Source organism: Podarcis melisellensis (genome assembly GCF_964234715.1).
Source record: "Podarcis melisellensis genome assembly, chromosome: 5".
NCBI classification, from domain to species: Eukaryota; Metazoa; Chordata; class Lepidosauria; order Squamata; family Lacertidae; genus Podarcis; species Podarcis melisellensis.
Window position 1 is genome coordinate 54,392,888 of NC_138537.1, and position 16,461 is coordinate 54,409,348.

The 16,461-nt window shown below is 43.1% G+C and overlaps 1 protein-coding gene across 1 annotated transcript in view; it reads left to right on the forward strand.

The window, feature by feature from the left end:
* The first annotated feature begins 2,387 nt into the window (after positions 1-2,387).
* Positions 2,388-16,461, forward strand: part of HTRA1 (HtrA serine peptidase 1) — a 43,689-nt gene continuing 29,615 nt past the window's right edge. The window contains exon 1 of the mRNA XM_081912787.1: positions 2,388-3,108. Coding sequence (XP_081768913.1) covers positions 2,622-3,108 — 487 coding nt within the window. The 5' untranslated portion in view covers positions 2,388-2,621. The remainder of the gene's footprint in view (positions 3,109-16,461) is intronic.

Sequence of the window (16,461 nt, forward strand, 5' to 3'; positions counted from 1 at the left end):
CAAGATCTTCAGCTGGTGAATGAAGAGTGTTGTTTTAAAACAACAAAACTGCCTAATGGGAATCTCTTGCATTTACAGAACTGGATGGCCATTGAGCCTAGGAAGGTAGGCGGAAGGCTCCTAAAGCAGGAGATGAATATTCTTTTCTGTAGTGGACTGTATTCTTTCAAGGTTGATTGCTGAGAGTTGCACGATGGCAGTTAACAGTGCCAAAACCACCAGTGGGTGGGGTACTCTCTCCCTCAAATCAATATTATTTTAATTATATTCTCTTGCTATGTGTGGACAGCAAAGAAGAACAAAGGCATTTGTTCTTGTTTGTTTCTTAGGGGGGAATGATTGCTTTTCCTTCTCTCAGAAATTTGGGACTCCCTTGAAAACTAGTGGTTACGGCAATACGTAGTGTGGCCTCCCAGCCAGTGCCATGTATCAAACATAACCTTTTACAGTAAGCCTGCAACTTAATTTAACTTGTGTGTGTTCAGCTTTACATACTTGCCCCCCCTTTTTTACAAATTAGAAAGGGAGTAGATAGTGGGGCGGGGCAGGGGGTGGGTAGGAAGTCTTTGCCAGCCCAATGTGTGCCTAATGTGTTTTGACTACATGCCACTTTAGCCCTGTAACATAAACCTGTTGATGGCTTACTGTACTGCATAAATGCTTTTCAAAATTGAAGCAAGGCAAATATATATGGATTATTTAATTTCTATACAGCATATATTTAAAATGTCTCAAGCAGTGTACAAAAAATAAAGCAACAATAGACAAAATACTAAAAAGTACAGTTACATATAAAAATGTCACATTAATACAAAGTTGCTAATATATATAAAAGTATCTTGTAATGAAATGTTGACATAACTGAACCCCAACACGTTGTATGGTGCTGAAGAGAATCAACAAAAAACAATTGTGATTTACTGTACGGGATTTTACATTTCAGAACTACTAACAAATTGCTTTATTTAGCCATTTAACAATACCAGTTAAATAAGGTATTGGAAAGACATACAGTTTTAACTTCTGATTTGAACAATACTGTAGGACTTAAAAAAAAAATTAGAGTCCTACAGTATTTTACAGAGACTCTAAAGCTCAGTTTCACAGAATCTGTGTTGACTATGAATGCCAGACATAAAATTTGAAACCAGTCGTACCGTTTTGTTAATGCTCCCCGGTCCATCTTTCTCCTTAATCATTTTCTTGTGCTTTTTCTGACCCCTTTTCACCTCTACAATATACTTTCTATCGTGAAGCAAATGTGACTGCACCATAGATTTATATAACATTATATCAGCAGTTTTATTATCCATTCCTTTTTAATGATTGCCTTTTTCAGTCATCAAGCTATCCACTACAACCCCAAAGTCAGTTCCCACCTGCTCAGCTCCCATGTATATGTGAAATTAAAATTTTTTGCACCAATATCCATAAAATTCCATTTACCGTCTTAAACCTTCAGTTTGAAGAGCTCCTTTTGGAAATATTCGCAATCTTTTGTTTTATCCACAATTTAGTACCATCAGCAAACCTGGCCACCTCATGGCTCACCCCTAATTTATAGGGTTGCCATAAAATTCCTGACCTCTGCAAAATTGTTGAGTGCTTTTTTTTTTAAAGGAAACCACCAAAATAGTGATTTTAAGATTATGGAGCTGTTTCCGCTGCTTTTTCCATATCATTGCCATGCACCCGGGTTTCCCCTGACATTTACAGGTACGCAGTTTTGGCAAAATTCCCCCTTGGTGCAATTTCTACACCTCAAAACCAGGACATGTCAGGTATTTTCCTGACGTATGGCAAGCCCATCACTTAGGAGCAACTTGAAACCCCCAGTTCCCGATCCCATCCTTGGGAGACTCCGGCTTTCCCCATTTTTCCATCCACAGAACTGTCCATTTATGCTACTTCCTGCTGATTAACCAATTTCTGTTCCGCCCGAGGACCTCTCCTCTTATTCCCTGACTGCCGAGCTGAGCTCACTCACACCTTCCCACACGCAAACTCTTTGAATGGAAATACCCATTAACTTTGGGGAGGGGGGCGGCGGCCTCCTCACATACATTATTGTGTTGGCTCCTACGGAGAATGCCCCTGTTTCCACTCAGGAGTCTTGGCTGAGGTTGACAGAAAGCGCGGGCAGCGCGTAGCTCCGCCCCGCCGGCATTAAGCGCTCGCAGCTCAGCGAGCTTAGAATAACTTTCCCGGCCCAGGCTCGCCGCCGCCGCCTCCGGCTTGGTGGAAATGGGCTTTGGCGGGTGTCAGCTTTACGGCTTGCCGCGGCTCCCTGCCCCACTTGGCGCGGCGGCGGCGGCGGCGCGTTGCCTTTCCTGCCCCGGCGGTTGTGTAACCCCGCCACGTCCCCTCCCAGGCGGCGGCGGCGCGGCCAACCGACGGGCCGCTCTCCACGCGCACGGCATCTTCTCTGCCTTCCCTCCCCAGGCGCTCCGTTTAAAAGCGGCTCTCCCCGCCGCCGTTTCCATCTGCGCGCCTCGGCGAGCCAGGCGGCCAAGCGCTCTGCTGCAAACCCTTCTGCCTCGCGCGCCTTCCTCGCGCTCCAGACGCGGCGCCTTTCTCCACCCGCTTCCCGCCTTTTCTGAGAGAGAAAGCGCGCCAAAGCGATGAGGGGAGCCCTGTGGCCTCTGGCGCTGAGCTTCTTCTGCCTGCTGCCGCCGCCCGGCTGCCGGGCTCAGCTGTACGGGCGGCGCTTCGAGGAGCGGCCTTGCCCCGAGCGCTGCGAGCGCGCGCGCTGCCCGGAGCTGCCGCCCGAGTGCGCGGGCAGCGGCGAGTCTCTGGACCCGTGCGGCTGCTGCCCGGTTTGCGCCGCGCAGGAAGGCGAGCCGTGCGGGGGCCCTCCGGCCGGGGAGCCGTCGTGCGCCGAGGGGCTGCTGTGCGTGGTGTCGCCCGGCGGGCCCGGCGTGGCGGCCTCGGCCACCGTGCGCCGGCGGGCCAAGGGCGGCCGCTGCGTGTGCGCCAGCAGCGAGCCCGTGTGCGGCAACGACGGAAGGAGCTACGGCAACGTGTGCCAGCTGCGGGCGGCCAGCCGCCTCTCCGAGGGCCAGCGCCAGCCGGCCGTCATCGCCATCCAGCGGGGCGCCTGCGGGCAGGGTAAGCCTCCCGCGGGGGGAAAGGGCTCGGAGCGGGGATGGCGCAGTAGGAGAACCCCTCGGGCGCGCGTCCCACGCTGGGCGCATTTGTTTTTCTGGGCGCTCTGCATATGGTCAGGAGCGCTTCCAAAACAGAACCCGACGGCTTCCCAAGGATCAGGTCTTGTACTGAAATGGGAAAACAGGGCCAATTCAGATCTATTAATAAGGCAATCAAATGAAGGTTGGAGCCAACTCCTAGCGGCCCTTCGGCCCCCCAATAAAATATTTGAGAGGCCTCCCCCCAAGTTTAGTATTGCCATTCAAATGGTGGGTGCAGGAAGAATGGACAAAATTTAACTTAGCTAAATTCGTTAAGTTAAACTAATTGGAAATAGCTTGCAGGCAATAGATTGGCTTAGGAATTTATATATTTAACATGTACAGTTTCGAACTGAAAAGCTACAAGGATGTTAATGGACTAAGTTAAGTTTATAAAAATTACAATTTGGAAAGCTGTTATAAGGATATGCATGGAAATTCAACCAAGGGGAAGCGTGGAAGTCACTTAACAATGTCAATAAGTGTAATTTTAATAGGGTTATGATTTATGTTTGTTTGTGTGTGTGTTTTGTTTGTGTATAATTTTGTGAAACTTAATAAAAAATTTTTGGGAAAAAACAAAAACAAATGGTGGGTGCGCACCGTGTTATGTGCTCAATTATGTGGGGCGGGGCTTACCAGCCCCCACCCCATTATTTTATTCAAGTTGGCACCCCTGCAGAAACGTATGAACATAAAATAAAGAAGAAAATACCGAAGAGCTCCAGCAGGCTTTCCCCCTTTCGTTAGCTTTGTTCCTTTAAAAATCAATCAAGCCATCAAAACCTCAGTTGGTTTCCTGCTCAGTATTGAGGGTGTCTGTGTGTGTGGGGGGGTGTGCTTCTTGGGCTACAGTTCTCCAGCGTCAGCATTCACCTGTCTTGTGTCCTATTTCTGGCCTCTAATGGTGGTAGCACAATAGAGAGAGCTCTAAAGTAGAACCATGGGGATTACTGATATGCAGATGACTCAGAAACCAAATTCCCTGGTCAACACCTTGGAGAGTTCACATTATTCTCTCCCTCTTCTCCCCGCCCATGTGAACAATAGTTATGAGCCCTAACACTGTCACTGGAGAGGAGAAAGTGTGCTCGGAGAGACCTTTGCATATGGGTCAATGCGGTCTGATTTAGGAGACGGGGAGAAGTAGTTTGTGCTTGTGGGAAGAGGACAGGGGTAGGACTGGGTAGAAAGGTCATGAACTGGAAACAGAGGCAGGGGAAACATCTCGGCTTGATGCTGAACAAAGAGAAGTGAGTGAGATGAACCTGGAAAAGCCCATTTTTGGGTAGGCACACTGAGAAGTGATCTGATGGGGATGGAGGGTTTGTTTTTGTCCATTGTTTTGCTGGATTCTAGAGTGAGGGTGGGGAGTGTGAAAGAAGCCAATGTTGCTCTAGATTTTTGTTGCTTTTTAAAAAAAAGTAAATGATCAGTAATATAGATTTGATTCTTCTCATTTAAAAAAAAGTACAATGGCTACCTATAAGCATATCCTCTAATTCTATTTTACAGTGGCCTGCTATGAAATGTACTAAATATAATGTTATGAAGCAGTTGAGCAAGACAGCATAGGGTGGGTCAGACTGTCTGTGATGGTGTTACATCCATTGATCATAGTCCCTTGAATATTTAGAGCACAATCCTATAGATTCAGATGTCAGCCTGTTGCAGCCTTCATCGTGGATAATGTCTCCATATCTCAAGGAGCTAGTTTTCTGTTACTTACACTTGAAATCTTACACTGTCTTTTGCTTGAGGGTCATTAAGAGCCAAATTACATAGCAGGTGAGTGCTTGCTTAACTCTTTCTGCTTTGGCCATTTCCCTGCCTTAACCTCCCCTCACCAACTGCTTTTCCCCTTGCAGGGCAAAATATACAAATATACAAATACTTATATGTTTCTTCTGTGGCCAGAAAACCATGCAATGGTGAATGGAAAAGCAGCCAAGAAGAAAGGGTTAATCAGTCTCCTTTCCTCCATTCAAATTTCCACAATCTTCCAGTTACTTTTCATAAATATCTATATTCATATTAAGAGACAGTTATGCATTTGCTGTGTAACATTTGGCTTGGCTTGACTCTAGCTAAATATTTTCGTTTGAAAGAATATTATTGAAAATCAACAAGAATTATGCCTTGACTAATCTGCTACCTGCTGTCTGCTTAAGGCTGCACTCCCACACACATTTACCTGGGAATGAGTCCCACTGAATACACTAGGTTTTGCTTCTCAATCAACATAGGGTCTGTCTGTAAGGCTGCAGTCCTAGCACAGTTGGGAGTAAAGATCAGACTAGATGCGTGATAAATCTGTGGGCAAAAAAGGGTCTGCCATTGTTTCATTGTAGAGTGGTGTTGAGGTGGGGTGATTTAAAATGATCAAGTATGAGGGGAGAACTCAATCCTTCCCCCTGCTCACTATCTAAAATGGTGTGTTTTTTAGCTGTTTTTCTCCCAGCAATAGAGGTTGGTTCATTAGGGCAAATGGGTCACTGCCCTACAAACATCTTGTCTCCCCTTCCTCAGCCCTCACTTGCTTGCCTTCTTATTTACAGTCAGTCAGGGTGTGGTTCTGCCTGTCTCAGGGTCTGGCTTCCTGCCTTCTGCTCCATCAGTCCCAACGATTACTAACCAATTACTAACCACCACTGTCTCCCAGTGAGGCTCCATGAAGTGGATAAAATCCCTTTAAAAGTGTAAATGGAGGGGATACAAGGATTCATCTCTGTCAGCCCTCCACCTGCACTTTAAATCATCTCCACCCAACCTGGTTTAAAGAGAATTAGCAGGACCTGAGATAAGTCCTACCACCACCCTGCCCATTTGCATCCTAAGTTCTGTACAGCTCAATTTGTAGGTAAATTAGCCTTGAGGAATCTGGCTACATGCATGTTATACATTGATAGCTAGTAACTGTGGATCATCTGGTAATACATGCAGTGAAAAGTTCATTGGGCTGGCGACAGAAGTTTTAAATCTGGGATTCTAGAACTAAGCTATGTGGTCTGGAATGCACATAGACAACTTGAGTAACTTTGAAGTACCTCCATTTATAAGAATGTGACAGAAAGGTTATATAAACATCTGGCAGACATTGGGATAGAAGGTATGGGAGCAAACACTTCATTCGAAAAAGAAAAGCCTGAAACCACATTTTATTGAAGTAGAATAAATAGCTGCTTTGATGTTGGGATATATCTGTTCTTTACACATTAAGCTTTAAGGAATCTATTTTCTTTCTAGAGTCCCCTTCCCCCAGTATATACAGAGACACACTTCAAGCAGCTGTTGAAGAAAATCAAAAGTGGTTGTTAGAACCTTTAACCATCCATCCATTTCTACATTGCAGTTTATCATGTTTACATACTGTTTTTTAAGTCCTTAGACTATTTTACACATTTCATATATGAAAATAATATGGGAACTTACTTTATATGAAACCATCCCCGACAACAAATGTAGCTGGAAGGCTTAATCTAAACTTCTGTGAAGAGCTTTACGACTAGGTGCCCTTGAGTCAAGTGACATCATGGAAAATATAATTAGATGTGCAAAGTAAGCAGCAACAGTGGGATGAATGGTTGCTGAATGGTTGCCATAAGCCTATGGACCACTTCTTGGCAATACTAAACCCCATCTCATCAGAATCTGCACATTATTTGTTAGTTTGATATGGTGCATTTTGTTCGAGGGTAGACAAAATAAAGTTCACAATGTCATTTTTATTAAAGTGTATAGAGTAATCAAGCTGATCAGTGCTGAGAACCAGCAGGGAGATCCAGCATGTTTTTTTGGTCAGGGGAGATTTGAGCCCAAATCCTGCTCAGCTAAACTTATGATTGAGCAGAGGTGCATATGATTCCACTTTCATGCAAGTTACTGTTATGTAGCCTAATCTACTTCACAAGACTGTTGCATGCAGAAGGTTGTAGGTTCAAGCCTTGGCTTCCCCAAACCCTGGAGAGCTGCTGCCAGGCAGTGTAGACAGTACTGGGCTAGAAGGACCCAAGGGTCTGGCACAGTATAAGTCAGCTTCCTGTTTTGCAAAACTGTATTCTGTGTAGGAACAAAGAAGGCTTCACTGCAGTACTGTTTAAGTGATTAGGGTTCAGGATTAGGTTGTCTGATAACACAACTCTTTCATGCTCAGCTGGTATATAAATTTACATGTGTGGGTTAAACCACAGAGCCTAGGACTTGCCGATCAGAAGGTCGGCAGTTCGAATCCCCGCGACGGGGTGAGCTCCTGTTGCTCGGTCCCAGCTCCTGCCAACCTAGCAGTTCGAAAGCACGTTAGTGCAAGTAGATAAATAGGTACCGCTCTGGCAGGAAGGTAAACACCGTTTCCGTGTGCTGCTCTGGTTTGCCAGAAGCAGCTTAGTCATGCTGGCCACATGACCCAGAAGCTGTACGCCGGCTCCCTTGGCCAATAAAGCAAGATGAGCGCCGCAACCCCTGAGTCGGTCACGATTGGACCTAATGGTCAGGGGTCCCTTTACCTTTACTTTATAGCCCTTTGAGTATGGTGGGACTTTCTTAGAATCATAGAATTGTAGAGTTGGAAGGGACCACGTCGGTTATCTAGTCCAACCCCCTGCCATGCAGGAATTTTTTGCCCAAGGTGGGGCTCAAAACCATGACACTGAGATTAAGTGTCTCATGCTTAACCGACAGAGCTATGCTCTACTGACTGAGCTTTGCTATGTAAGCTTCAATAGAACTGAGCTATCCGTGACCTAAAGAGCCTTCCAGCATTTTGACGGATGAGGCTGGCCTGACCTTGTGTTATAAATTGCTGTTCAAGGCTATATGCCAGCTAGAACATGGTTTGGCTTTCCAAAAGATTAGTCATGTATTATTGATTCAAATGATTGTGGTCCTGAGGTTGTCTGATTAAAAAAGAAAAGAAAAAAGTTTCAGAATGGATGCAGCTGCAACTTTTAAAATATTTTGCCTTCACCTCTTCAGTCCATGGTTAAAACAATTTATTTTATAACTAAATATAAAATAAACTCCTGTGATGCTGCTCTTCAGGAACAAGCAAAACAAAATATTTTTTGTACAACTTGTAACTGTTCAGGAAGTATTCTTTTGTATCCTTATTGAAAATGGCAGTGCCCATTTGTATCTTGTTTTGTTTATAATTTGTATTGTAACCAATTGGGAAAAAATTGAATTCCGTTCATTGTAATTAGCAGTGTGATCTCAAAGTCTATCTTTAAAAAATGTTCGCTTTAAGCATCACAGCAGTACAGCTGTCTTGTCCCCACCAAGTTTAAACATTCCTAGTTGCTGAAGGAAAGTTTGCAGAGCATTACTAATTCCTGATCTATGCTGCTGCAGGGGGTTTGGGTATGGTGGATATTTCCCTTCTGCCCAGCTCTACTTGATCCTGCCAACAGAATGTGATAGGCATAAGGCCCTGAAATGAGGCAGAGCGGACAAAGGGTGTGCTGGCCTGGGTCCTAACCTGGACAAGCAGACAGAGGGATGTGATTTGGGACTCTGTGCTGCACTAAAGCAGGTCCTCAGTTACAGAGGGGGTTGTGTCACTCCATTCAACCACACAACTTCCAGGCTGGGAGTTAGGATTGCCCTTAAAACTTGCTTTTCTATTCCAGAAGGCTATGAGTGGAAGATGTAAAATCAAAATGGAAAAAAGTTCATTACTTCCATTCAGTACAAACCCATGCTTGTTAAGTGTGTGCTTATGACTCACACATCAGTACTTGAAAAACATATATTGCTTTCAACAACAATAAGAGAAAGCAATGTACAATCAATACATTAGCAAACACAAGAATCTAATAAAACAGCAACAATCATAGTAGCCAGCGGAAAAACCACTAACCTCGAATTCCTCAGTAGTCTTATAAAAAAGTACGTGAACCAGAAACTTAAATGGATGCTCTGAAGCCTACTAATACATGTATATCTTCACAAACTCTCCAGAACCCTACAAGGATTTATAAAAGGATAATGATTCAAATTTCTGCTAAACAGGAATCCCTTATGGAAGCTTCCACTTGTCCTCCTGAGAAGATATGAACAGATTTTAACAAAGATACAAACTTGTATCATTCAGTCCCTCTAAGGATCCATCCCCTTACAGATGAAAGTATTTCCATCTCTCATGCACGTCAAAATATACACATGGGTTTAACTGTCCCTTTGATCATTTAGCCTGGCCTTTTCTGAACAGTAGAGGCTCAGAGAAGATTTCTTCTTCAATTTCCTCTGTAGTCCCTTGAAAATCTGCTCCTGTGGGTTGGGGGACACTTGGAAGTGGGGGTTGGGGGGGAAATGCCCTCTCATGTGAACAGAAGAGCAACTTGGGATCTGAGCCCAAAAACTTACTCTGTTGACTTCTGCTAATAGTGCAAATTTCAGACATTTTCAGAATTCTTCAGACACTGGCTGATTTTTCCCCCTCTCAGCAACTCTGACATCATTTAATTGACAAAGTTGGACAGAGCAGTATTTAAACGTTGCCACCTGTCTAGTTTTTGACCTGATTACCCAGTTCCTAGGCTTCTCGTCTGGTTTTCAGACATCTCTTTGTCCCCCCCCCACTACTTTCCCCCCTTTACTGTAACGTGTGTACTATGAATATGAGCTAAGGAGGGGTTTTTTTGGAGAAGCAGTGTATGCCTGCATTTCCTCTGGCTGGGGCTTTGTCTGGATGTCAGTAGGAACAAAAGAGAGGGACTGGAAAAGCAGGTCTCATCCCTGATGCAGCAAAAGCAACTTTTGGGTACTGGGTTTGATCTTTTTTATAGCAACTTATAAAGGATGCTTGAATGGCCTCAATAAACAATCCATTGTATAATTCTGGGTATTTTATTTCATATCACTTTCTCAGGGAGCACACTGTTTCCCTTTTTACAAAATGAGGTTCTTAATTAAAATAAGTTTCGATGTAATTCCCAGGATTAACATTGTTTGCTCCTTTTTCAAAAGCATAGCAATGAGTTGCAGTGCACAGTTCTTTCCTCCCCCCATTCCCTCCTTTTTTGCAAGTGCTTAATTGGACCAAGAGATTGAAGTGCTCCTTTGCCCCCACTGAATCACTGCTTCATAGGCAGAGATATGAATGTTGTGTGCTCTGCTATTGCTCCTCAAGTGCTTTTGCCTGTCTGGAATGTATCCTTGCACTGTGACAATGGCTCTTGCTTGCCTTAATGGAGGGTTATGCGTGCTTAGAAACCCAATGCTTTGGCATTGCTGGCATGAAGCCTCCTGTCAGATCCATTGCCTCACCCACCTTTGCCTCTTGTTTGACCCACTGGCATGTAACCTCACCCTCCAGGCTGGAGAAGGTCCACCTTCATCACCCTATTTGTTCTGCTGACTGATGAAGCTCCAGCCGAATGGCCCAGCCACTTGTTTTGTGGGGAGAAATGTGTTCCTCAAACGGGGGGTTTTTTGGGGGGGGCATGCTGTGGTCTTTGTGTGGCTGGTCTGCTTGCCCATGCTTAATAATCAGCCTGTCTGAAAATACTACGGATACTTGAAAAAACAAATGTTAATAAGACACAAGACTACTAAAAAAAAAATTAAAACTCCATATTCAGATTTGTTGTAGCTGTAAAACACTTGCCTGAAAATAGGTCGCCGTTTTCTGAATGCAGCTTGAGATATGGCAAGGCTCCAGTGGAAGAATGCTAAGAATTGCTATAGCCATACCCTTGTAGTATGAACTTGGTCTGCTGATGGAATAATCAAGACAGCATTTTCCTGGAGATTGCAAATGAGGGAGGAGGTATGCTAGATATGTTGGATCTAATACAAGCAAAATTTTGTATGATAGAACCAGTGCCTTGACTTTTGCTCAGGCGAGTTCAGAAAAAGCTACTGAAGTTTCAGAGCATATCTCGGTTGAGAGGCAAACTCCATGAACTACACAAGCTGCAGCCCTGAACCTGCCATGCTGGGGGAATGTTTGCTATAATGACGTTTTACTAATGCAAAAGAAAACTATTTGCTAATACAGTGCTAAAGTGAAACATAATTGCTCCTTATGTACAATAGATGTCCCAATCTAGCCATAGTAACCTGCCTGTAGAAACAGGTTCTATGTGCGGACCTGCTTTAGGAGAGGTTCAGGAGGCCGCTGGACAAGGAAAGTGTGTTTTTGTTCAGCATCCTGCAATAGACTGGTGGTCCGTTGGTCAACTTTTTTTTTTAATACCCAATTGCTCCATCAAAAATGTTTGCAAGTTGTAAGATACAAGGATTCCACATGTTAATGTCACATCTCCCTTTCTTGGATTTGTAACTACACATAAACATATTTATATGTAACACATTATACCTAAGGCTCTAACCACTCGTGCCATTTATTTTATAATTGCTCTTGAATGCATGTTCCTCTGCTCAAACAACAACAAAATTGCTACCATGGAACCCACTCTTCTGAATTGAGGCCCTAGCATGGAAAGGGTGGGGAGTAGGGAGGTTTTAACCATTTGCAATCATCCAAATCTGGGTCATGTCCCTTCTGCCTTCCATTGACATAGGAAATAAGCTCTCATTAAAACAGGAGATTTGAAGCAAATTGCTACTATGGAAGCCAATGGGCCCCATTAGGACCATAGTGGGGGACAAAGTGGGGCCAAAGTGGGGCCCTATTGTCACCTAATCCAGATTGGGCACTTCATGCTGATAGGGGCTTTTTTGGGGTGTGTGTGAAGGGCTTGTACTTTGGGGTAAACTACAAAGTAAAGTGTGGAAGACAGAAGTGCCTGGCGTGCTCTGGTCCATGGGTTCACGAAGAGTCGGACACGACTAAACAACAACAACAAAGTAAAGTTTTTTTGTAATACATTTTTACCCATTTTCAATTACAGTCCAATAATAGCCTCATTTATAACAATATAAATTTATAATACAATTATTAATACCAATCATTCAAATACCAGTAAATAAACTGTTGTCACCATTTTCTCTCTCAGCCTGGAAAGAAAAGTGGTCTATCAAACTGCAGATGACTCAGTAAAGAAATATAGTTCCTTGGTAGCTCACAGTCTCCTTTCATCCTTCCTTCCAGCTGAAGATATATGAGCAAATATACTTCAAATTAAATTAAATTCCAAGTCCTCTTAGCATTATTCGATTCACTTTGTAGATAATAAAGGATGGGGAAGAACCAGCTCTATGTTTCCATCTAAACCTTTTGCAAAATAGAGCTTCCCTCCTTTTTTCCTTTTGTTTACACACAGAGTTTTGTTTGATGTTATATTCCATATTTATAATCCAATTTATTCCATCCTCACTTGTACAAATATAATTTGAACCAACATTCAGAGGAGGGCTGCTGAATCATAAATGTAGAGAAGAAAACATTAAATAAAGAAACAGTAGCCTCCCCTCCCCCACCATCTTTTGCATCTAATGAAGTCTTACCTCAAGTTCAAACCTTGAAGTCCTTGCAGTTGGCTTGTTCCGCAGTTTGTGATCTCATCTCTTCTAGCACATGCCTGTACTTTAGTCCAATTAAACTCTAATTAACAGGAGAATCTCTGCTTCTTAATGGTGGCATTGGAGGGTTTTCAGCAAGTGAAGTGCTTTCACATTCAGTGCCCCCCTGCCCCGCCCCCCCACATTCCATGCCCGAGCGAGAGCCAGGTACTGAGACAAACTGAGTCTCCTGGAGGGAATGTGCAAGGATGATTGTTACCCTGAATCATCCTTGTTTTTCCTTCGCCAATGATCTCCCGCTGTCATGGGGGCTGCCTCCATTAAGGCAGAGCGGAACTGGAAGCCACAAAGTAAAGTATCTTGTGTACTTTAGCCTTGCGTGTACGTGCACCATAGCTGCAGAGTGCTTGCTGCTAGATCGTGCCAAATTTATTATGAGGTTGACTTTCCCAGTCCTTGGACTACTGCATGGGGAATAGAGTGAACTTCTGAGACCACAGTAGTTGGCCATTCTTGGTCTAGATGATTAATTGTAGTATGAAGTTCTCTGTCTCTCAATGTGGCCCTTAGGCTGAACTCCCCCCCCCCCCCCCAAAGTTCTGGCATGCCAAAGAAAAACAAAAAAAAATACAAAGCGAAACACTGATGAACTCTTTCAGCACATGCTAACTGGCTCATGTATATGTGTGCAGCATCCCATTGAAAAAAGTGAAGCAAGTAAGCTAAAGCCAACTCTGGCCTTGCTACTTTCTACCTGTGCACATATCAGAGGAAGATGCATTCATATTGATTTCTAAATTTAGAGCAAGCCTTGGGAGTGAGTGGACAATTCATTAATTCAGGTGCATACTTTTAAAACGTTGTTTTGATTGAAAACTTGATTATCCTTTCTGTTACACAAACGTTGCTGAATTATTACCAAAAGCTTATTATGCCAGATTTAGGAGAAACACATGGCTGGAAGTAGACTTTCAATGTGCTTGCTGAATTCCAGGAATAAGATGTTGTAAATGGGATCTTGGATTTCAAACATGTATCCAGATAAATTTGTAGCTAGTTGTGAAACAAACATAAAATGATTAAACTCCTAGGCACTCATTTTAGTTTGCTTTCAAATTTGACTAAGATTTACAAAGCTTCAGCGCTGTGTAGGAGCTGTGTTTTCCATCTGTCTGTTCGTATTTTAGGTTTTTTGTTTTGGTCTTGTAGGCTATTTTGTATTTATTTATTGAGACATTTCATGGAGACAGCTGGCTCTTTGTGCCTACAGCAATGATCTCTGGTGTACTGAATATTAACACTCATCAAACATTCTCTTTCACTAGAACATCCTACTAAATGGAATAGCTGCATCCTGTTTTCCAAAAGCTAAATGTCAAAAATTTACATAAAGCCCAAATGTGGGTGCACATTTTTGTTATCACATTGAGTCCCATTTTCCTTTGACCATTTTATTTCCCTTCAGCATGGTTTCCTGGCCATCAAAGTAGAGGTACCCGTAATTATGAAAGCCCCATGTTTTATCTATTATGTTATTAATTTAATTGGCAAAATGAGTAAGAATTTACCTTTCAAATCAAAGCAGGTAAATATAGATAGAAAGTAGGTCATGGATAAAGAGTTGGTCACATTGGCTTGGTTCAGACCAACCACCAGACCACACTTTAGTGCTATATGAATGTGCCTCAAACTCCCACATCCCCTCAACTCACATGCTGTGATTGCTTTCCTTACCACTTGCTTACAAACCATAGTTTGCCATTACATGTGAACCAAGCAAACCATGGTTTGGCAACATACAGGAGAGAGTTGGATTCACAGTGCACAAGGAGAAGAGTATCTATGTGAGGGTGAGGCTGGTTCATGTCCTGCTGAGCTACGGTTTGGTGTTAAATCTGAACTGAACTAGCATCCTCTTAAAATCCTGATAGTTCAGTTTTATTAACAAAACATAATTTATATTTTTAGACATATTTAATCTTGGCTAAAGGACGCGGGTGGTGCTGTGGGTTAAACCACAGAGCCTAGGGCTTGCCAGTCAGAAGGTTGGTGGTTCGAATCGCCACGACAGGGTGAGCTCCCGTTGCTCGGTCCCTGCTCCTGCCAACCTAGCAGTTCGAAAGCACGAAGTGCAAATAGATAAATAGGCACCGCTCTGGCAGTAAGGTAAACAGTGTTTCCGTGTGCTGCTCTGGTTCGCCAGAAGCAGCTTAGTCATGCTGGCCACATGACCTAGAAGCTGTCATAACCCCAGAGTCATCCATGACTGGACCTAATGGTCAGGGGTCCCTTTACCTAATGTGAGTTGCTCATGCAGGCAACCCAAGGGAGCCCTCACTACAGGCATTGAAATAGGTTGAGCCAGTGCTGATGGTCCACAGCCTGACTGGTGAGGGTGTGGAACAGGATGCAGAACAGTGCACTTCATTACTCCACCCTCTTAAGTGAGAATCCCCTGTACGCAGTTTAAGGGTTAAGTTGCCACATTAACAAAGGCTAATGCTAATCAGGATTTGCTCTTAGTTAAGCTTTCTTTTAACTGAGGTTTGACGCAAGTTCAGAATCCTGCTTAAGAGAAAAAACCTAGCAAGTGGTAACTGTGGCTAACATTAATGGCAACAAATAACTCTTAAGGATGCATAATGCCAGTGGGTAGAATTAGTGGTATAAAGGGGAATCCTGTGGTTGTTGTGTGATCCCTTAAACACCATTAAAGATGGACCCAATTATGTCTGCAGGAGCTTATATTACTATTATTATAATATAATATTATTATATTATATTCAAGTTTTCTCACTTTTCACCTAAGTTACTCTATTTGAGACAGGGTCTGTGATGAGCCTAGTCCTGTCTGTTTCATTATCCCCACTGCATATCTTGCCTTCTTAGAAATTATTTCCAGCATTGTTCCATATATTGTATCTGAGGCTCCTGAGCAGAACCTTTGTAAGGCAGACCCTTTAATGCTGGAATTCATTTGCTATAGAAATGCCCAGATCCCCATTTTTCATCAGCTACTGAGTATCTGTCATTCCTGGGTTATTTTAGTCATTTGGCACTGCTCTCCTTGGTTTATTTCCCTTCCTGTCTCGTCAGAAAGCTTTCTTCCTCATTGATTTTGAAGATCAATAAATGCTTCTCAAATATTTCCACTGATGTAACTTCCAGACAGCTTTGATGGAGCAAATGCAAAATGCATGTTAGGAAGCCCACTGGTAATATTTGGTATTTTTAAGGGTAGCTTCTTTTGCAGCTTGCCAAGTTTTAATTAAACTTCATGCCAGCCATCTTTGATGGAATATTATAACCATTGCAAAAGTTAGGGTTGAGAAATTGTGGTTAAATACTATTCACCATGACTATTGCAGCTGAGAATAGAACCGTTAAGTCACGAGTTGTCAACACCTACTTTAAGCAGTACACTCACTTTTCTTTACCAAGAAAAGTTCTATTTTCCTGCTTTTCTTGCCGATGTTTTGTAGCAGCTGCTACCACTATAGTTGTGAAGATGTTCGGCTGATTCATACACCACTGACTGTGGTTTACAATTTAGCAGGGAAAAGACTTCCTGTTTAGAGCCAAGCTATTCCTGCATGAAGGAACAAACATGACTGCATTCTTTATTTTTTATTTAAAAAAATAATTAAAAGGGACTAGCCTAGCCAAGAACTGGACTAAGAACTGTGAATCCCCGGTTCAAATCTTAACTCAGAGCTGTTTCATCCATTACAATTTCCAACATGGAATTGTAGTGTAGGAAAAAAGTATGTACATTTTCACATTTGAAGTGCAATGAGTTTTTCTGCTGAGACACACCAGAAAATAAACTTTAGCCACACTTAAAATAGCT